Source organism: Artemia franciscana, chromosome 8 (assembly GCF_032884065.1).
Source record: "Artemia franciscana chromosome 8, ASM3288406v1, whole genome shotgun sequence".
NCBI lineage: Eukaryota > Metazoa > Arthropoda > Branchiopoda > Anostraca > Artemiidae > Artemia > Artemia franciscana.
Genome location: NC_088870.1, coordinates 6,644,304 through 6,666,593, shown reverse-complemented (window position 1 = coordinate 6,666,593; position 22,290 = coordinate 6,644,304). Strand labels below are relative to the sequence as shown.

Sequence of the window (22,290 nt, the reverse complement as noted above, 5' to 3'; positions counted from 1 at the left end):
CATTCCATATTATATATATTATATATATATATAATATATATAATATATATATATATAATATAATATATATAATATAATATATATATATATAATATATATAATATATATATTATATATCACATTATATTCATTCCATATCCATTCTATTATTTTATATCCCTAATTCATTCCAACAATGTCAGTGCTAGTTAATACATATATATAAGTAATTGAGTATACGAAACCATAGTGCATGTTAATAACATGCTAGATGGAGTTTCAAAGAGATTCTTGAGCAAAAACTTCAAATAGACATCAGAAAACGCTGTCACGTCACCGCTTGCAGTTTTTAACTGTGTAGAATTTGATTCTTTTCTAAATATAGCATTTTGATTTCGGTGTTCTGCCAAGAGCCATTAGAAGCTACAGAATTGTCTTTTTCGGAACACAAGCTGAATTGATGCTTGACCTCATTCAAAAAATTTCCTTAACCTAACTTGACACAGAGCGTGAGGGAGAAAGAAAGAAAGAGAGAGAGAGCTATACCCAGAAATAAAATCTTGCCAAAGGGGGTGGCAAAAATTCACTAAATTAAAAAAAAATAGAACAACAAATGCAAATCACATATTCTAATCGGCGCCATAAACCTTACAACCAAACAATTTCGACAGCCCTGGTGTTGGATGTTTTGAAAAGATACACAGAGATAAATAAATTTGTGAAAAATAAACTTATAATTTAAATCAAGTCCTTTTAAACAGCATTTGTTTTTCTAGGTTAATATTCTTCAAAACAAACCAAATCTATTTTCCATCCCAAAATAGATTACTTAGATTCTCAAGTCTTTACAGAATTAGGGAAAGCGCTTCTTATGATGATTCTGGTAAGATGAGTTCAGGTTAGTTACTGAATCAAAAGAATAGTATCATGTATGCATAAGGTCCTAATTTGAACTTGGATTTCTGCCAAATGATAAACTACTCCCAAATCTTCTACTAATAACCCATTGCGGCACCGTGTCGCCTGAGGTCAACGCCACTACACACATTCTTCCTCCATCTTGACTTATTCAAAGCCCCCCTCTTTACGCCCTCTCAAGGAATTCCCATTCCCTTTAAATCTGTCTTGCGACATCCTCACAAACTGTTTGGGGACGAGAAGCTTTTCATTTAGCCTTATATGACAGGCCAAAAAGGACGATCTTGGGCAATCTGTCATCATTCATCATCAGAACGTGTCCAACCCATACCAATATTTCTCTCATTATAGCCCTAGAAGGCAGGATTGAACCACCTTTTTAAATGATAAAAAGAACTGAAAATACTGTTTTGGTTGCACTATATGGGATAGTGGCCTCTGAACTTTGAAAGAAATATATTTTTGACTAAAATTTACTTTTTAACAAAAAAACAAAAAGTAAAATAACTGAATAAATAAACCTTTATTAAATAAAAAAAATAAATTTTAAACAAAGCAAATAAAGCCCTAAATAAAAGCAATGACAAAAGACTGAAAGTTCCACTTCGTCAAAATGTATATTACAAGCAGTCCTATAAGTATGTATAAGAGCCCTTACCGAAGTTTTCTTTCCCTTTAGTTGCATGCCCTCCATCACTTAACGGTCTATTTTGCATACCTTCAGTCGAATAGGCATTACTTTGACGAGGTCTTAGTGATACCCTGGGTATTAAATTTTTCGTAGACGACAAATCTATTTGTTCAGAATAAAGCTGCACTTCAGGTTGGAAAACTCCAGCTTTTTGACGCTCTGGGCCACCAAAGCGACTGCGTAGCAGAGCAGGGGGAGATATTTGATCTTCTGTGAGCTTATCATAGGCTTGAATTGGTTGCTGTGTATAGTCCTTAAAAAGAAAAACTTGTAGTTCACAATGATGACGTAAACAGAGATTGATTTCGTACTCTCTTCTCCCGATGTATGAAATTCTTTGAACTATCTATTTATTTTTTCAACCCCTCCAATGAGCACACTGCTACGTACACAAGTGCAGTAAACTTTGAATCTGTACCCATTCCCAAACAAATATCGCTATTTTTACGACTTTTATTGTAATTCATACATAATTCACCTATTCTAAAGACTTTTCAAAAGTTGTATCTCTCCCCCTATCCGAAATATAATTTTGCATTTTACACAATGTAGGACTAGATAATGATGAAAACCAATGCAGAAGGACTACTTGTAAGCAACCATAGTGCCTCAAAAGCCTTTCAAATTACTTACTAGAAAGTTACTTAAAAAAAGTTAAAAGTTACTAGAAAGTTACTAGAAAGTTTACTTAAAAGTTAAAACTAGAAAACAAATGAAAGAACCGGCTATAAAATCGGCGGGGTTCTTGGCCTCCTTTTCTGACTTACGCTTATGGTGTTATTATTATTGTTACTATTTATTAAAACCCGTCTTAATGCCAAAAGAAAATGACGAAGCAGCAAAAGCAAAAATTTCACTGTACAGCGTTGACAACGTCACTAAATTTCAAGAAATCGGCTCCAAGCAAGTCTTGTTATCTTTTGGCTGTTTTTCACCATAAGCTGGCCAAATAGAATCTGCTATGTAAAGGCTATTGATGAGCTTTGAATTGTGTGTCCAAATTGGATATCTCAGTAGGTATTTTGCGAAAAGGAAGAAAGTGGAGTGGACTTTTAAATTATCAGTATTTTTAAGAATATTCCAGAAGGGTACAATGTTAAGGATTTTGGAGAGGGCAACAGTGTTGTACAGCGTTGCCAAAAAACAGTGATTGGAACGAAACTTAGCAGAGACTATGGAAGCATATGGAGCAGATTTGCAGCGGAAAAATGCGATTAGATAATCAAGATTGGTGAAGACAGTTCTCAATAAAGTTGGGCCTTCGGCTCCAAATCAGTGCTTATTTGGATCTAAACTCAGGTCAGCACCTTGCTGATTTCGGGACCAAAAGGCCTCTAAAGTCGGGGTAGCAGCCTCGCACCCCTTGAAAACCAATAAATAAAATCGATGACATGATAATATCTTCCTGAATTTAAGAGAAGAGCAGCCATTGATACTTACTAGCGACAATAAAGACTTAGTTTCTAAAATTCTACTTTCCCACCGGATTGTCTATACCGCAGCAGTTTGTGTAGTTAAAAAAAAAAAATCCAACTATAGATTTGCATGGCTATTGCTTAGAAAAAAACCGGAAATAAAAGTTGAATTTTTAATCCAATAAAATACTTAAGGCTGATGTTCCCTAGGGAAGTTTGTACGTTATTCCTCTGCAGTCATACAGTTTTAATGTTTCAAAGTGAGAAATCTGTATATTGTGAATGAAAAGTTTTGAGATAAATGGGTCCAATGCTAAGACGAGTAGATATAATTGTCCGTTCACCTGGAAGAAATTAATTTTTGTTTCTTTGATACGTATTAAAACAAGAACCGGGATATCTTTTTTCAATGCAACAGGGCAGCCTGTTGGGTCCGGGTGTATGTGTGCTTCTTGGCGGATTATCAGCAGTACAACTGGAACAGCATGTTCGTGTGAAAGTTTGCTTTAAGTCTGAGAAATCTGATTTGAAAACTCATGAAATCTAAATAACAGATTTTGGAGATAAATTTCTGATTATTTTTATTTGCCTGTTTTAACTGATTTAAAGACAGCCACGAATTATCTGATGATGACCAGCAGTTTGGCAGGCCTTCCTCGTCAAAAAGTTGGAAATTTAGTGTCAAAGTTGGAAATATACTGTAGTCAAACTTAAGCTTTAGACCTGAACACCTGAATTTAAGTGCCTATGCGTTTTTGTTACTTATATCTAATGATTTTAACATGCGCAGAGCGTGCGTGAAGTTTAGACGAGCAGAAATATCACTGACTTGAAGTGTTCCAAGAATTATTCTATCGAGCTATGTGGACGCAGCTAAGGCAATAAAAGGTGATGAATCATGGGTGTTCGAATTGACCCAGGAACAGGGTTTGAGTGAAGTCATTCTTCTCAGAGGAAGAAACCGTATTCACTATGAGAGGAGAAAGTGACAGAAAGTCAGTTGAGTATTAAGACATTGTTGGTGGTTTCTTCAATTCCATGGGGAGCTTGGATCATGAATTTACCTTTAGGAGGTAGAAAATTTACCGAAAATCATGGGAACTCTAAAAAAGTGGATACAGGAATACTCTACATGTATACTAAACAAACAGTCTTCAGTGTCTGGAAGAAAACGTTCGGCAAAAATAGCCTGCCTTCTGGAAAGAGAAGGATTGTATCATTTACCAAGAAAATGCACCCTCGAACCGTGTTTTCTCACCTCAGGTTTTTTTTTGCCAAATTTAATATTCTTGCGCCTCTGTAACCCTTCACTTCTCCTGATTTAAACCCTGCTGACTCCTATCTGCGTCCGAATTAAAATTGCTATTTTGAAAATTGACTCAACTAGCATCTATGCTAACACGCAGAAAGCTGAACTGAAAGCTTTCCAAATTGAGCAGAAAGCTGTCTCAGCTTTTTTGAGCAGAAAACTGTCCAAACTGAAGAAAATTTGAGCAGAAAGCTGAAAATTTGAGCAGAAAATCTGAGCAGAAAGCTGTCTCAGCTTTTTTGAGCAGAAAGCTGTCCAAACTGAAGAAAATTTTCAGGAATGTTTCTAAAAGCGGAAACATTGTTATGTTTTATTTGTTTATTCGGCAAGAGAATATTTGAAGTAATTTTATCGTAATAGTGCCCAGCCTTACAGATTTCAAAGCACACTAAAAGTTCTGCTATCTTTCTATAATTGACTCCTATTTGTTTAAAAATTAAAACTTTCATTTAAAGAGAAGAGATTGGATTCAATTGGCATTCAAGCTAATAAACAGAGAGCTCTTTGCACCCATACAGAAGGTAATTTTCAGGAATATTTCCAAAAATGAAAACACTGTTGGATTTTGTGTGGGGTTTTTCAGAAGGGGGACTACTTTGAAACAGACACATAGTAATAGTACCCAGTCTTATAATTTGTCAATCCCAAAAGTTGTGCTGTTTTTCTATAGTTGAGATTCAACTTTATTTACCAACTGAATGGCCTCTATCCGGTTGTACGAAATTTTTATATTACATTTTGTTTAAACTGAAAAGAGATAAAATTTTGCATCATTGCTTTCTATCAGTAGTTAGGACTTAAAACCGTAAACCATAAACTATACGAGGAGATCAAATGATATCTTTACGCAGAATCTTTCACATTTTCCACGGGAAAAAAAGGAATGGGGAACTTATAAGAGCTGGATCTTTGGAAATTTAACATAAGAATATAGGAATTAAAACAAAAGAGCAACAGAAACTGCAGCATCTGGCAACTTCATTATAAAAGTATTAGATTTTAAGAAAATTTGATAAAACTGTTATAATTAATCTGTAATTTCACAAGGATAAAGGTGAAATTCCTCAGTAAGTGGTAAATAATCTAATTTTTTGTTTTCAAGAATCAAGTTAAGTCAAAATCCATTTTACATAAAGTATCCCTAGGTTAGCTTCAGAAAATCTTAATACGGTGAAACCTGAAATTTCCTTGTAAGTGGTATTTGATCTATTTCTTGTTTCCAAGAGTCATGTCAAGCCAAAATCCATGCTACAAAAATCGGGTCTAGGTTAGGCTGAGAGGCTAGCTAGGGGTTTACTTAGGTTAGCCTTAGGTCTTCTCAATTTATCTAGGCTAGGGCACGTTGACCTGGTCGGTCCTTCTTTACCCTCCCCACACATTAAAGTACTTGAAATCATAAGTATGTAACAGTCCAAGGTACGCTGAAAAAGGGGCCAAATGCTTGATGGCGATGGTGATGCTTTATATTCAATAGAGGTGCAATTTTTCGCTCCTAGAAGTACTCCTCGCTATCAAACAGTTCGTTGTAACAAACCGTAAGTAAGATGCGACCCAGTTTAATAGTAACCTAAACTTAAAAAAAAAGGAATTTGGATACCAATAGATCCATCAAGAAGAATTGGATTTATATGCTGATTTCGAATATATGAGCATCATCAAGTTTATTCAAACCCATCAAAATTACGAACCTGAAAAAATTTGCCTTATTCTCGAAAATAAGAGGAAACACCCCCTAGACGTCATAAAACCTTAATGAACATCATATCATCAAATTCAGCGTATCGGAGAGCCTTATTGTAGAGGTCTTAGGCTCTTATCTACAGAAATGTGGAATTTTGTATTTATTTTTTGCCAGAAGAAAGATCACGAATGTTTGTTTATTTGCTTTTTTTCTCAAGGGTGATCGTATCGACTCAGTGGTCCTGGGATATCGCAAGAGCACTCATTCGAACGGAGATTACAATTTTTGATACCTTTTATAAGTGAACAAAAAATTGGAGGGCAACTAGGTCCTCTCCCATGCTCAATGTTTTCCCAGAGTCACCTGATAAAAATTTTGAGATAGCCTTTTCGTTCAGCATAGTAAAAGAATCTAATACCTATGTCTTCGAGGATGACTTGATCCCCCACAGTCCCAAGAGGGAGGGCTGCAAGTTACAAACTTTGCCCAAAGTTTACATATAATATTGGTTATTGGAAAGTACACAGACGTTTCTAGGGGGGTATTTTCCTGGTTAGTTCAGGTGGGGGAGGGGAGGGGTTTAGGGGGAGCGAGGTACGTGGGAAGATATTTCCATGGAGGGATTTAGCACGGGGGAAGGGCACCCAGCTTATTTCCCAGCATTATTTAAAAAACTATCGGAAATCAAATAATAAAAAGGTTTTTTCATCTGAACGCAAGGAGCAACATTAAAACTTAAAAAAGACAGAAATTATTACGTGAGGGGGTTCACCCCTTCTTCAATACCTCGCTCTTTACGCTAATTTTTTTTAAGAACTTTCAAAAGAGCTATTTATTCTAGTTAAACGGTATTTGTGATTCAGGGATCATTCTTAAAGAACTGGAATAAAATTCGAACTTTAGCGTAAAGAGCAAGGTATTGACGAGGGGGCCAGCCCCGCCTAATATACGTAGTAATTTCTGTTCGTTTTACGTTTTAATGTTGCTACATCCTTTCAGTTGAAAAAACTTTTTTTTATTATTTAATTTTCACCATAATGAAATTGTTTTTAATTTTCTAAAGTATCCTGACCTGTAGAAAACATGAATTAATTTTAAGCAACTTGCTTTTCAGTTCGACATTCGCAACAAGAGGTTTTATAAACCAGTTTTTGCCTTCCCTTATCTATCCATAAGTGGGATTTTTTTACCGTTAAAATATAGCTAACGATCTTAAAACGATCTTTAAGATATCTCGCAAAATATTCCGTGTAAATTGATTAGTGATGTAGTTGAAATCCATGATTTCGCTAGCCGTCGATATCCTAAATAAATGGCGGTTTCTTGTTTTCCTTGTGACTGTGTAGTATGAACCGCTTCCAGACTTTTTTGGATTCCCGTTTAAAATTAAATGCGATTTTGATTACCGTTAAAATATAGCTAACGATCTTAAAACGATCTTTGAGATATCTCGCAAAATATTTCGTGTAAATCGATTAGTGATGTAGTTGAAATCCATGATTTCGCTAATGAGCCGTCGATATCCTAAATAAATGGTGGTTTCTTGTTTTCCTTGTGACTGTGTAGTATGAACCGCTTCCAGACTTTTTTGGATTCCCGTTTAAAATTAAATGCGATTTTGATTACCGTTAAAATATAGCTAACGATCTTAAAACGATCTTTGAGATATCTCGCAAAATATTTCGTGTAAATCGATTAGTGATGTAGTTGAAATCCATGATTTCGCTAATGAGCCGTCGATATCCTAAATAAATGGTGGTTTCTTGTTTTCCTTGTGACTGTGTAGTATGAACCGCTTCCAGACTTTTTTGGATTCCCGTTTAAAATTAAATGCGATTTTGATTACCGTTAAAATATAGCTAACGATCTTAAAACGATCTTTAAGATATCTCGCAAAATATTCCGTGTAAATTGATTAGTGATGTAGTTGAAATCCATGATTTCGCTAGCCGTCGATATCCTAAATAAATGGCGGTTTCTTGTTTCCCTTGTGACTGTGTAGTATGAACCGCTTCCAGACTTTTTTAGATTCCCGTTTAAAATTAAATGCGATTTCGAATACGTCTATTGGTGGTGATAAAGATGTACCTTATGCTAAAAATTTACCCGACTGTGATTTTTCTTCAGAAGGCACTTTAGATTGTGAGCCCGACAGATGTAAATTCCCGGTCTCAGTGCTTTTTGTTAATGCTCAAGGTTTACAAAATGAACTCAAGTTTTTGCTATCATCTAGTCCAAAAGATATTGTGGCCATATGTGAAACGTTTTTGTCTAATTCTTCACCTACGTCTATGTTCGAGGTTCCTATGATGAAAAGCGTATCTCGCAGTAGAAAATTGAATGCACGAGGTCGGCAGGTGGTCTGTATTCGCCAGGATTGGTCTTTTAGTGTAATAGAGGATATATCAATTTGGAAAGAGGGTTTATGTGAAACGCTATTTGTGGAAATTAACCCCACGAGTGGTGATTCGTTTATATTTGGTTCAGTATATAGACCTCCATCGAGTAACCCAAAAAGTTTTTTTGAGGTTTTTGAGTCGGTTCTTTTAAATTCAGCGAGTAAAAAAAACAGTTATTGTATCAGGGGACTTTAATTTTGATTTGTTGAATTTAGATCTTAGTACTCATAAGGAATTTTTGAATATTATGCTGTGTGCTGATTTTTTCCCAGCGTTTCTCTCCCAACTAGTGTTACAAAATAGTGTCCCAACTACTGCAGCTACACTGATTGATAACATACTTTTTTCTGTTAAGAATAAGCTTGATTTCAATTAAGAATAAGAATATAAAATTTAAGAGGTATTTAAAAATTGCAAGTGATGCCTCTTTTGAAGAATATAGAGCATATACAAATATGTTAAATTCGATTGTTAGATATGCAAAGAGAACATGTTATAAAGTTAACTTTATTCAGAATACGTCAGATATGAAAAACATTTGGCAATTGATTAATGAAAGAATTCAACCTAGCCATAAATTTCAATCTAGCGTTGATTGCCTAGAAGTTGATGGATGGAAGGTAACTGACCGTAAAGAAATTTTGAATATATTGGGAGACTATTTTAGTTCAGTAGGAAAAAAGCTTACATCGGATTTTATTTTTTTCTCCATTGTGAAAACCCTTTTGATTTTTCCGAAACAACGCCCCAACATGTGAAAAAAATTATCATGAAGCTTAAAAATAGTTCTTCGTCTGATGAATTTGGTTTTTCTACTCGAACAGTAAAGCAGGTAGCTACTGATGTTGCCCCATTACTTTCACACATATATAATTTGTCATTTGTCCATGGAGTTTTTCCCGATTTGTTGAAGAAAGCTAATGTTATTGCACTACATAAAGGCGGAATTACTAGTGATCCTTCAAATTATAGAGGTATATTACTTTTATCAGTGTTTAGTAAACTTTTGGAAAAGATAGCGAACCATCAGCTCCATAATTATTTAATTGGTAAAAATATTTTTCATCCTTCTAGGTTTGGTTTCATTAAAGGAAAATCAACGGAGTTGGCAACTCATCAACTTCTTCTTGAGATAAATGATGCAATTGACAGTGGTCAGCATGCGTTGGTGGTATTTCTTGATGTCGCCAAGGCCTTTGACACAGTCGACCATCGTCTGTTGTTAGTGAAACTTCAAAAATATGGTTTTCCTTCAAAATATTTAAATTTTTTTAAAACTTATCTTACGGATAGGAAACTTGAATGTCAGGATAGAATTCATGGTATCCGTTCGGAAAGTTTTTTGACAAGTTGTGGGGTCCCTCAAGGGTCTGTCCTTCGACCGACCTTATTCCTTCTATTTATAAATGATTTGCCTGAAGTATTACCACTTTGTAAAATTGTAAGGTTAGCAGATGATGTTGTTATTTTTGAATCCCATGCTGATTTATCCATACTCTTTCATAATCTTAATAACACACTTTTATCTGCAGGGGATTGGTATGCCAGAAATATGCTTTCATTAGACCTTAGACCTTAGATCCTCCTGTGCCTCCAGAGGCGCCCAGGGCATCAACGAGAAGCCGCCAGTCATCCCTCATGTGCGCCGCAGCAAGGACATCTTCCCACGCCGGTTGAAGGGAAGCATTTATGTTTCGCAGGTCCGTCTGATAGGTGCACCGCAGTGTATTGCGCGGCCTGCCTCTTCTTCTTCTTCCTTCTGGTTGCCTCTGGAACGTCGCTTTCGGAATCCGGAAATCGTCCATACGAAGTACATGCCCCAAGTATCTCCACCGACGTGTCCTAATGACATGTGTCACTATGGGTTGTCCGGTTATCCATCTCACCTTCTCATTAGAGATTTTTTGTGACCAATGGATGTTTAGTATTCTCCGGAGACATGTATTCTCGAAAGCTAGAATTCGCCTTTCTTGCGTGTTATTCAGATACCAGGTTTCGGAAGCATATAACAGGACGGGGATGACGTTGCTATTGAATAGACGAAGCTTGAGTCGGAGGGAGAAATTCTGCGACCTCCATATCGGTTTCAGTCTGTTGAATGTACCGGAGGCCTGCCCAATGCGGCATGATGTATCTTTTTCAGTTGATCCCGTATTTAACACTGTGCTCCCAAGATATTTAAATTCTAGAACCTGCTCAATGTCCTGTTTATCGCATCTCAGGTGTAAAGGTGATTCGGTTACTGCCATACTTTTTGTTTTATCAGCATTGATTCTTAGTCCCATAGGTCGGCCTCTGTCACGTACATCTTCTAGAAATTCTTGTAGTCTTTGTTTACAGGACTCAATAAGCGTGATATCGTCGGCAAAGTCTAGATCATTAATTTCGTGTTCTACGTTTAATTGTATGCTTCTGGTGCCAGTGTTACGGAGCAGATGGTCAATGGCTAGCGCAAACAGGAAAGGTGACAAGACACAGCCTTGTTCAACACCGGAAAGGACACGAAAGTATCTTGTCCTTCCTTCTGTTGTTTTAACACAGCATTCAGATTCTTCGTATAGAGCCATTATGAGGGCTATTAACTTCTCAGGGATCCCATAAAAGGTTAGTAGTTTCCATAGAGTCTCCCGATGCAGCGAGTCAAAGGCCTTTTCAAAGTCTATAAATGCCATGTACAATTTGTTTTGCCATTCTCGGCTATCATCAATTAACACCCTTAGTGTGAAGATCAAATCGGTACATGAACGTCCTGGTCTAAAACCATGTTGCTCTTCTCTCAAGTACTTGTCAAGTGGACTCTGTATTCTGTGAAGGATTATTAGTGAAAGAAGTTTGCCAGGTATGGATGAGAGACTAATACCTCTCCAATTCCCAGGTATTGTCTTATCGCCTTTTTTGAAGAGTTTTATGAGTGTGCTGCGCCTCCAATCTGTTGGTACTTTTTGTGTCATCCAAATTTTTCGGAACAAGGACAGCCATATAGATATGCAGGAACTGATTGATGCCTTTCTCAACTCCGCCGTCATACGGTCTTCGCCTGGTGCCTTGCCGTTTTTTAATTTCTTTGTGGCTGTTAGTATTTCGTCAAGAGTCGGGGGTTCTGTATTGATGTCAAGCTTGAGGAAAGCTATAGAGGGTACATCTAGAAGCTCATCAGACGGTAGTCTATTCAAAAGCTTTTCAAAATGGTTGGCCCATGTTTCATCAATAGCCGACCGCTCGGTGATGAGAACGCCATCAGGATTTCTTACAGGTCCATCTTGAATCGGTTACTTGCCTATTATTTCATTCGTTAGTTTATAAAGGATCCTCGAGTCTCCTCTCTTCGTTGCATCTTCGGCTTGTATTATTTTTTGCTCAATGTAGTTTCTCTTATCTGTCCGTGCACTTTTCTTGATTTCTTTGTCGATCCTCCTATAATCATTTTGTTTGTGTATTTGTACACTTGGTACATGGGCATCCAGGAGTTGGCTTTTTATCTTTTTCCTTTCAGCGATCAGGTCCCACGTCTTTTGGGAGAGCCATTCATCATTCAATTTTGGACGGTACCCAATTGTTGATTCTGCCACTTCTTCATAGCATGACTTCATACTCTCCCATATTGTCTCACAATCTGCATCTTCGGGCAAAACGAGGGTTTCAAACTTATTGGATAGTTCCAATAAGTGGAATGGATTAATCCAATGGATTGTATTATTTTGGATGAAAATCTGTCTTTCCGTGAACACGTGAAAACAATGTCTCTAAAAATCTCGCGAAATATTGGCATTCTTTCTCGTTTACGACATTTTTTCCCAAGGAATATTTTAAAGACAATATATTTTTCTTTTGTTAATCCATATTTTCTTTATTGTGTTTCTGTTTGGGCATCTACTTATTCGTCAACGTTTAAACCTCTTCAAACTCTACAAAATAAAGCCCTTAGATTAATGTTTAATGTTAACAATAGATCCTCAGTTAGCCATCTTTATGGATCTTCTGGTTTCTTCTCTGTTCATCAACATCATTTTATTGCCATTTCTAATATTTGCCACAATTATGTTTTTGGACAACTTTCACTAAATTTCCCGAGATTATTCCCGACAAATTCACAATTACCCAACATCTCACAGTTCTGATTTCTCTTTTGAAATTTTGCCAACGGTGCGAGCGGGATTCAGTTTGCGTCATATTGGTCCAAAAGTTTGAAATTTAATCCCAATAGCTCTGAGAAATTGTAATGATAGAAACAAATTTCTGAAGTTATTAAGAAATCATGTTGCTGGTCTGTTTTCCGTTGTGAGGGTTGAAGTTTGATTTCCGAAAGAAGTGCAAATTAGTTTAAGCCGAAGTAATGACGGTTTTTTCTTTTGTTTGTGTTTATTTATTTTTTTTGGTGATATACCATGCGCTTAAGTATGCCATTAGGCATTTGCGCTGTTTGTTTAAATGGTTTAATTCTTGTTGTAAATAAACATGTATCTATCCATCTATCTATCCATTTGATATTCGGGACTGGACTTTTTCACAGTTAAGGAATGGATTTTCGGCAATATCTTCCGATAATCTACCGAGGCAAGGGGAGGATGCCTTTTGCTGGTTTAAAATTTACTTTTAAGTGTTCTTTTCCAAAATTATCTCTTTTTCCATTAAAGATATATTGGCAAAGTAAATTATTTTTCATCTTAGACTACAAAACCGATTTCCGTTCTCATTGAAAAGTTCAAAGTAATATATGCTCTTTTCGAAGTTCTGTACCATTTTTGTTCTGAATATAAAAGCACCAATGACAGTGAAAATGGAATAAAGTACCAATCACAGTGACTTTTATGGATGTGGTTAATGAAGCAGATAAATATGCCTTCAAAAATATGAAAAAGGGGACTTAACGAAAAAAAAACTTCCAAGTGCAATTTTTGATGGTTACGGATGCCAAAAAAAGTAACATGGAGGAAAACTTAGCAAAAAAGCTAAAAGCATATGGGATCAAACAGCTTAATAAATCCTAGATATCCTTAGAAGGTGTAGGTGTCTTGGGTTTTTAATAGATTTTTAAAATTTCAATTTTTACAGACGAAAAGTTTGCTAAATTTAACAAATTAGTTTAATTATTTATTTTCATGGTTCAATGTTGCAACCCTGGCAAGAATGTGATGTTGGCCTAAAAACTTTAGAATTTCGAAACAACCAAATTAAAACCTTAGAAAATAGCAATTTTCAAGTATCGATAGACCTAAGATGTTTTTTTTTGAGGGGAGGGGATGTTTTATTTTGATATCCTTGGTGCTTTAATACTTAATTAGCAATTTTATACCTCCTTTTTTCTTTAGCCCATTCTAGCTCCAATTCTGCAGCCCAGCTTGCTGCTTTTTTGTCCTACTTTAGATTGCATTTTCTATTTTACCTTCATTTTTTCTATTTTTTATTTTGATCTCTGACTATTAATATTCAAATATTTATTTTTCTGGGAAGGAAGGGTTGGAAACAATTTAATTGTTTTATTTAATTTTCCAGTGAAAACACAACCAAAAATCTATAAAAAATGCTAAGTAAAGACAATTTATTCAATCTGGGGGGGGGGAATATGGATGGAGGAATGCCTTCACTCCCCCATCCAGATTTCATCCATTAACGTATAATTAAAAATTAAAGAACATACCAGCTCTGGTAATTCATTGCTGTTTCGCTTGATGAAAATGAAGAAGGCAGACAGGAGCAGCACTAGTCCCTAGAAAGATACAAAAAAAGGTAATACGAAGTAGCTGTAATGATAAGTTTCATTAACATTATACTGTTTATATTATATATTATTATATTATTGTAATTATTGCTTATATATTGTTATATTATTATTATGTACTATATTACTTATGTTAAATAACTGTTATGGTTGTTGGAAAATTAAAAAAATTAGAATTGGTGGTAAACACATGAAATACTAGAAAATTCCAAATGCAAAATATTGTAAGTAGAAAGAAATTGTTTTTGTATGAATAAATTTCTACAATGCTTTGCAGACACTCCGAATTTGAAAAAGGCTTACTCTTAGGTAAATAGAAACAAACATAATTTGTCTTAGGTTTAAAATACCATACAAATAAGAGTTTAATAGGGACAAATCCTTTCATTTGGAAGTGAAACAACAAAAAAATAAAATCTGTGGACATTTCAGTCACACATGCAGTGGCCGTCATCAGCAGATAAACTAAAATAATACAAATAAAACATAGACATTTATACAAAACAACAAATTAATTACATATTGCTTAACGTTCTTATTTTCATCAAGGCAGTTAAAGATTTCTAATTGCTTTGATTTCCTAGTTTTCGGTCCATTGACTTGATTTCTATGTGAAGGTTCATTATCAGGTAAAAAATGGTATTAAGGGAAATTAAATTCATTTTATTTGACTGTAGTAAATACAAAACAGAAAAAAAAACAGAAACGTTTGAATCAGCAGTCACAAAACATTTATTTGACCTTCTGTGCCTTAGGTTACTATTTGATCAGACAAAAATAATTGATAATTGTGTTAGACTTTTACCAAATTTTAGGGAACTAATAGAAACTAAAAGAATTATCTATGGGGGGATTAGTATAAATGGAGACAAAGTGGAATATAGACTGAATCTTATGCATTATAGTTCGTTTAAAGACCAATGTTAGGGCCCTTGGCCCTGATTCTCATATAAATAATTTTTTTTAGCTAAATTCATTCCCATTTGGAATTCTCTGTTTAACCCCGTCCCCACTTTCCCTTAAATATCCAGTAATCTTCCTTTTTAGAATTCGTTTTATAAATTGTCGTGGTCTCGCTAATTAGCCTAGCTTTGACTATAAATAGTCTGGCGATGACTCATAGACCAAGCATAAAACAGAGCTTCACAATTAAAAGCGGTGGACTCAGAAGGGAATGGGTGGGACATGGATCCGGAGGAACGGGTACGGTACGTTATCACCCCTTAACGCTATTGATTGGCCTGACTCTCAGAACCTCTTCTCTCGCGCGTTTCATGCCAAACAGAAGTTTTTGTGTCCAGTTCGTTTTTTAATCCTGACTTATGAAATAGTAAAATTTTTGAAATGTTTCCATATAGGCTTACTTTATAATTCTTTGCATAGGTAGAGTCCAGAGAGAAAGTAAAGATATATGCTATAGAGCATAAGAAAATGCTATAGAGCATTATTTGATCCTTCCTTATCTAGTCCTCCACAAGGGGGAGCCCCAAAAATGTAAGCCATTTGTATAAATAGTAATACACATGGAAAGTAGCTAAATGTTGCTATTTACCTTAAGGCCATTGACAACAATAAAGCAATACGAAAGTTCGATGTTTTTATCCGTGAAGAAGAAGCCAAATGTCCATGTTACAGTAAGGACCATCGAGAATGCCAAAGAGCTCTTCCACCACAAACTGAATAAAGTAAAACAAACAATAAATAAAATTTTAAATAAATAATCAAAAAGAAAAAAATAGACCAAATGATAAAAACAATAAAGTTCTCCGACAACTCCCTATTGACAAAACCTTGTAAATCATTATGATAATTGACTGATAACTTTTTGATAACTTTTTGGTAAGGTCTATGGCTGTTTGAAAGCCCGATATTTTTAAGCGAAAAAAAAGAAAGAGATTTCTGGCTAAAGAGCGTAAAGCAGCTGGAAAACAAAAGAGGAAACAAAGGAAATGAAGAGGAAGAAGGAAAAACATGGGCGGATAAAATTCAACGTCAAAAAATAGACGTCAAAGCCAAAATGCCATATCTTGAGTAGCAAACACCTATTATAAGATCAGATTAAGTAAATTTAAAACAACAAGTCTATGACCGTAGACTATAAATAAAAAGAAGACAGAAAATAGGTGGTTCGAAAGTTCAATGTTTTTATCCATGAGGAAGAAGCCAAATGTCCATTTAATAGTAAGTACCATAGAGAATGCCAAAGAGCTCTTCCACCACAAACTGAATTGACAATCTAAGATTATGTTAATCCCTTGTCAATCCCTATTGACAATTTTATTGTCAAGTCGATTGTCAATCCCTATTGACAATCGAAGATTATGACTCAAACCGTAGTCACGTTATAAATACCTGGCCTAGCCAAACTTTTAAGACATATCGAGCCATATTTGGCTAATTGTTTTGCCTTGCTGATCATTACCCTTTCCTGACCTTGTACTACAAAGTTAACGATGCTGTAGTACTAACAGAAGAGAAAACAAAAGAATTACGTTGACGTTAATCTTTGCACTTAGTGAAGCCAGGCGGGAGATCTAATTCAAAAGACCAAGTTGTATTTTTTGGTAAATATGCAAAAACCTACACAGGCTAGTATAAGCTCTGGGCCCTATTTGGTAACATTTAGTTATTTATTTGTTTCCTTTTGTTTCTATTTATAGTTCGGTTGTATTTTCCTTAAAGGAACATTATTTTGTTATTCCATGTTCCTTAGGGTGGAAAATCCTTTAGGCTAAGGATATACTCTCGTTCAAGTATCTAACTGTTTGTTGTGGTAACAATGAAGAATGAACTTCGTTTTTCTGACAAAATAAAAACAAGTCCTTCTTAGGAATAGTTAATTGGTATAAGTAATAGTGGTTGTTACAGTTCCAATTGTGGCAGGAATTTCTTATTCTTCTTGATTATTTTTTTTTTTTGGGGGGGGGGGGGGGGTATGACACTGACTAAAATTTTGAAATTTTTTCCTTAAAAGGTTTGCATATTTGTAAGAAAATACCCCAAAACTGCAATAATTACAAGGGGAGGGGATATGAGTGCGCTCGAAAAACTGTATTTTTAAGCCGAATTTGACAACCATCCGTGAGAGGTCCTTCAGATTCAGATCCACTAGAATCCTTTTATTCTGAGAAACAAATTTGCACTAAGAGTGTATTATCAATGCTGATGGTTAAAAAGAAGACCTACACTTTCAGCAGATACAGGTTTACCAAGAGGGTATTTTATCGAATCATGGGCCAGTTCGTATTTTGTACCCCTCCGAGCCCTTGCATACGGGTATGGTTGTTAATAGCCTTGGCTAATTTAAATAAAAAAAAAGAGATCTTGCTCGATTTTAAACTTCGAAAGCCATCAATAATTTCTCATAAAATAATCATTTGGGCTCTATCTTTAAAAACCATACTGTAGAAAGAGACAATAGAGTCCTAGGTTTTCTGTTTCTTTTTAGTTTCTTTTTTTTTGACAATTTTGGGACGAATTTTGCTTATCTTTTTTTGATAAGGTATAATAATCAAAATTTACAACATCGTGACGACCAATTAGCAACAGGAGCATAATCCAAAAATTGGAATAGCAACAGCTCAACAAAATCAGATCAACTATAGTTTTACCCAAAAATTATTCTTGATAATTTGCCCACAATATTTTCTTACCTGATTGCCAATATGTATTGCAACCACAAGATTAACAATAGCAAATGGTGCGGACTAAATCAAATAAATTGGGCCACCAGGTAGCAGCCGGCCCTAGGATAACGACACTAGGTAAACCCAACCCTCGCTTTAAAATAATAAATTTACATGTTCGGGGCATTTTAAAAAATTAAACTCGGATGTTAAAATTTATAGGATTAGAAGAGATGAGAGGATAATCTCCCTTTACGTCCGATAATTCGCCCAACATGACTTCATCCAGCCCTCCAGTGAAATACTTGATTTGAATTTTAGAACCTTTTTAGCAATGACAAAATTACAAATTAATACAGTGAGGAAATGTGGGGGGATAGAGGAGATGATTTTCTCTAATACGCGATGGTTTCATCTCTTAAAATTTTAGCCTCATTCCTTGTGGTCGTTACATTATCGTTTTTTATTGCAATGCAAAAACTTACCCAACATAACTGCATCTAGAGTCATCTTTTTTTCCGTTTACTTTGTAGGCTCTGTCGACTCCATAAACCGTGAAGATTATATTTAGACATACCAAGGCAAGGGCTGGGGCATAAAAGTTCCAAACATAGTCTGGGGCTGTGAGCCAGCAACTAGAAAGAAAGATTTTGTACAAAAAGTATATTACATACATGAATACTCACAGATTTCATTGCCTTGGTGTGAGATTAGGAGCATCCCACTAATTAAGAATAAAAGTGTATTTTGTGACCCTTTCTTAACTTCCTAGGAAGGACCAGATTTTGTCCTTGCGTGTACGTAGTGAATTCCGTGTGCATACATTTTGCATGTGAAATGTTTGGTCAACTTTAGTTTTCTTTGATGAACAAATTTCAAGCTGCATCGAATGACGTGACCCAAAAAATCCCTAAGATTTAGTGACAAAGATTTCATCAATAGGAACCCCTTTTTTTTAAATATAAGAAATAAGGGTTCGTATTGACATTTCAATACGACAATTTGTCAATTTGACATGACAAATTGACGTTTTAAACTGATAGTTTTTCAGAAACCTTGAAATGGTAGTGATTTTATTCTAATATGGTCAGCACACCAGACAAGAGCAAATAGTATGGGTAACTTATAAGATTAAAACTGGCGCCAGTATCGACAAAGAAACTATCAGCGCTATCTACCGTATGGTGACACTTGAATTTTTTTCAGTGTAATAATACGAATAATTAATTTAATTAGCGCAATTGTTAAAAATTTGTATAGTAATAAGTAGCTGATCTTGCTTCCTGGCAAAAAAAGACTATTAAGCTTGAAAAAATAACAAATTTCACCACATACTAGATAAGATAAGAATTATTTAAACAAAGCGGCTATCACAGGCCCAAAAGGGCCGAATCCGCACTTTAGTGTCAATACAAAATCATAAAATTGCAATCAATAAAAAGTCAAACAAATAAACCTCGTAAAGTTAAAACAGAGAAAACAAATTTAAACTAAAGTCTAGCTAGCAAGAATTACAAATTTCGCAATTGTAAAATAAACACTAAAACTATAAGATAAAAGTGGAATGAAAGGGGGGGGGGTATTGATTTAAAATTTCAACTATGTGAGGGATGAACGTTCTTCTATATCTTTCAGTGGAAACTCTTATTGGGGCCAGAAGGGGATTTTTCTTGAAACAGAACGTGAGGGACGAGTTTTTTTTTTTTGGGGGGGGAGATAAATGTTCACTAGGGAAAAGAGAAGTAGTACGAGGGTTATGCACGGTATTATGCAATGGCATAAGATTTTGTCGACACTAGCACCAGTTCCCGCTCTAATAATTTACCCACAGTCTTTGGCCAGAACCATAATATGAATTTTTTATACGGTAAAATTTCCTCTTATATTTTTAAATTTGTTATACAAAAGTTGAGCAAGGAAAACTACCTATACAATAGATTTGGTTAAGGCCAAAACCCTCAAATCTCGCAAGATACAAGAAACTGAAGACTTTTTGTGTTTTACTAATAAACTAGACATAGAAAAACCTTTAATGGCTAAATAGCTCACTAGCTCACATGATAAGCACTTAGGGACTAGTTTTCCAAGTTTTATTGTTATTGTTTTGCTGGCGGAGCGTCCGAGTCAAATTACAGTCACATTTGTAAAAAAAAAAATTACCCACACCTACAGTGCCAACAACATATACGATACCTGCTTTTATGCAATCTATGTTCAACTTTTAATGAGGTTAAAATGAGGTTTAATGAGGTGACCGATCATAGTGGTGACTTAAGGTGGCATTTTTCAAAAATACAATAGATCTGGATCTATTGTATTTTTTGGATACAATAAATGCTTGGACTGACATTATTTCCTGTCTGTACCTTTACTCTGACAAAAAATGAGAAGGCCGTATGCAGGGGGATTGTGATTACCGGATTAAACCCCCTCTCGCCTGAATTTTTTTCCCGACTTGTAAAAACATAAAGAAATGCATTTAAACAAATTTTAATCCGTTTTTATGTACCCCCACCTCCCAAAAGATAACACTCACCTTTCCTCCCCTCCCCCACAAAAAATACGATCCAAAACAAAAACCCTTGGTATACATACCAGAAGAATGATGTTAGAACCAAGAAGAACACGGATCATTAATAAATTTTCGCTATTAAATTTTATGAGATCTGTTGTTAAAAGATAAACATAACATAACAGACATCAGCAACAATAATCTCACATCTAAAAAAAACGGTGCTATGTGATCTCCGCCGTAAGGTTCTATGACCTGGAAAGAACAGGGGAGGAAAAACAATGACAAAAAGAAACAAATATATACTGGATTTGTTAATATATAAAGTAATAAAAAAAAAAATACAAAATCCATTTTTCCGTTTCCATAATCCCCATTGACACAGGATAGGCAGGATAATATTATTTTAATTCACCATCTCAAACAAACATCCAAACCTAATCTATAAGCTACAACTCCAGGGACCAGCGAAAAAGAAATTTAGTTATTAGCTAGAAATTCCCCAACCTTATTTTGAAGATGCCAAACGAGGGGCAGACTCGTGTAAAATCCATCATTTTACAAGCTGTCATAAGCTATCACCGACAAGTGTAAATCAAGACATAATGTCAGTCCATTCTCTATTTTCTTGTCTGTTCTTTTCGGTCATTTGTCTTTCCAGCTTTTTTTTGTCTTTGCTTGATCTCCTTTTTTTATGTGTGAATTGCTGTTTATAGGAACTGGCCACTGAGGTAACTTGGTTCCTTAATCGGGTTAAATTTTCCGTTTTTTTTTTCTCAACAGGAATATAGCACTGAGGATCAGGGCGGATCTAGAGCAAAATCTAGTGGGAAGCCCAATGAGACAAGGGAGCCAATGAGCGAAATCTGGGGGGGGGGTATGTGACAAAGGTGCCAATAATTGACAAAACTGACAAATTTATTCTAAAACAGAGTGAAAAAATAAAAAAGGAAAGAGGGAACCAGGAAAATTTCTTGGGAGCCCGCCCCCCCCGGTCCCCAGGATATGCCAGTGCAGAGAGTAGAATTTTTGGCACGTGACATTTAGGATATATTTTCATTAGGGCTAAGTGGCATTCTCCCATTTGGTCATTTTGGTTCAGAAATAAAAAATTGCTACATTGAATTAGAGCTCTAAAATTTAATTGAAGAATATTACAATTAGATCATAAAGAAGCAAAAACAAGAGCATTTAAATCAGTAATACTTACACTGCAGCATCAACATATGCAGAAGTGACATCTGACTCTATAAAGTGTGCTTCAAGGAGTGCCGCTGCAACAAACAAGGCGGGAATTGTATATCCAAAAATAATATAAACAACTGATCTTGATAAATTAAATTCAGTTGGCGATGTTATTTCTCTTAGAAGAGTTGCAGCCTCTACAGTAATCCATGTGAAAGCACCCAAAATGAAGTAATGCAGAATTGCGCCGACTGCAGTACATGCTGCCTAAAATGTTAAAATAATTTTATTGTAACAACTAATAAAAAAAGCTATACAATAGCTTTAACATATTTCGAAGTTATAATACCTTAAATACAAATTCTCGGCAGATACACCTATAGGGTAGCAAAAAATTGGAAAGGTAAAATCATTCACCAACATAAATTACCTATATATATATATATATATATATATATATATATATATATATATATATATATATATATATATATATATATATATATATATATATATATATATATATATATATATATCATTCACCAACATAAATTACCTATATATATATTTATATATATATATATATATATATATATATATATATATATATATATATATATATATATATATATATATATATATATATTATATATATATATATATATATATATATATATATATATATATATATATATATATATATATACATCTATATATATAAAAATAAGTTGTCTGTCTGTGTGTCTGTCTGTGGATCAGGTGACGTCATGTTTCTGTGTTGACTGACGTCATGAAATTAGTTGTCGTCATTTTTGCTTTGACGGTGACGTCATTCAAGATATTTAAGACATATGTT

General features: G+C 34.9%; 1 protein-coding gene across 1 annotated transcript in view; it reads right to left on the bottom strand.

Moving 5' to 3' along the window:
- Positions 1-22,290, bottom strand: part of LOC136029910 (adhesion G protein-coupled receptor L3-like) — a 127,196-nt gene that overhangs the window by 10,178 nt on the left and 94,728 nt on the right. The window contains exons 10-14 of the mRNA XM_065708421.1: positions 21,460-21,701; positions 18,223-18,372; positions 15,664-15,787; positions 14,031-14,099; positions 1,556-1,841 (exon numbers count right to left, since the gene is read on the bottom strand). Coding sequence (XP_065564493.1) covers positions 1,556-1,841; positions 14,031-14,099; positions 15,664-15,787; positions 18,223-18,372; positions 21,460-21,701 — 871 coding nt within the window. The remainder of the gene's footprint in view (positions 1-1,555; positions 1,842-14,030; positions 14,100-15,663; positions 15,788-18,222; positions 18,373-21,459; positions 21,702-22,290) is intronic.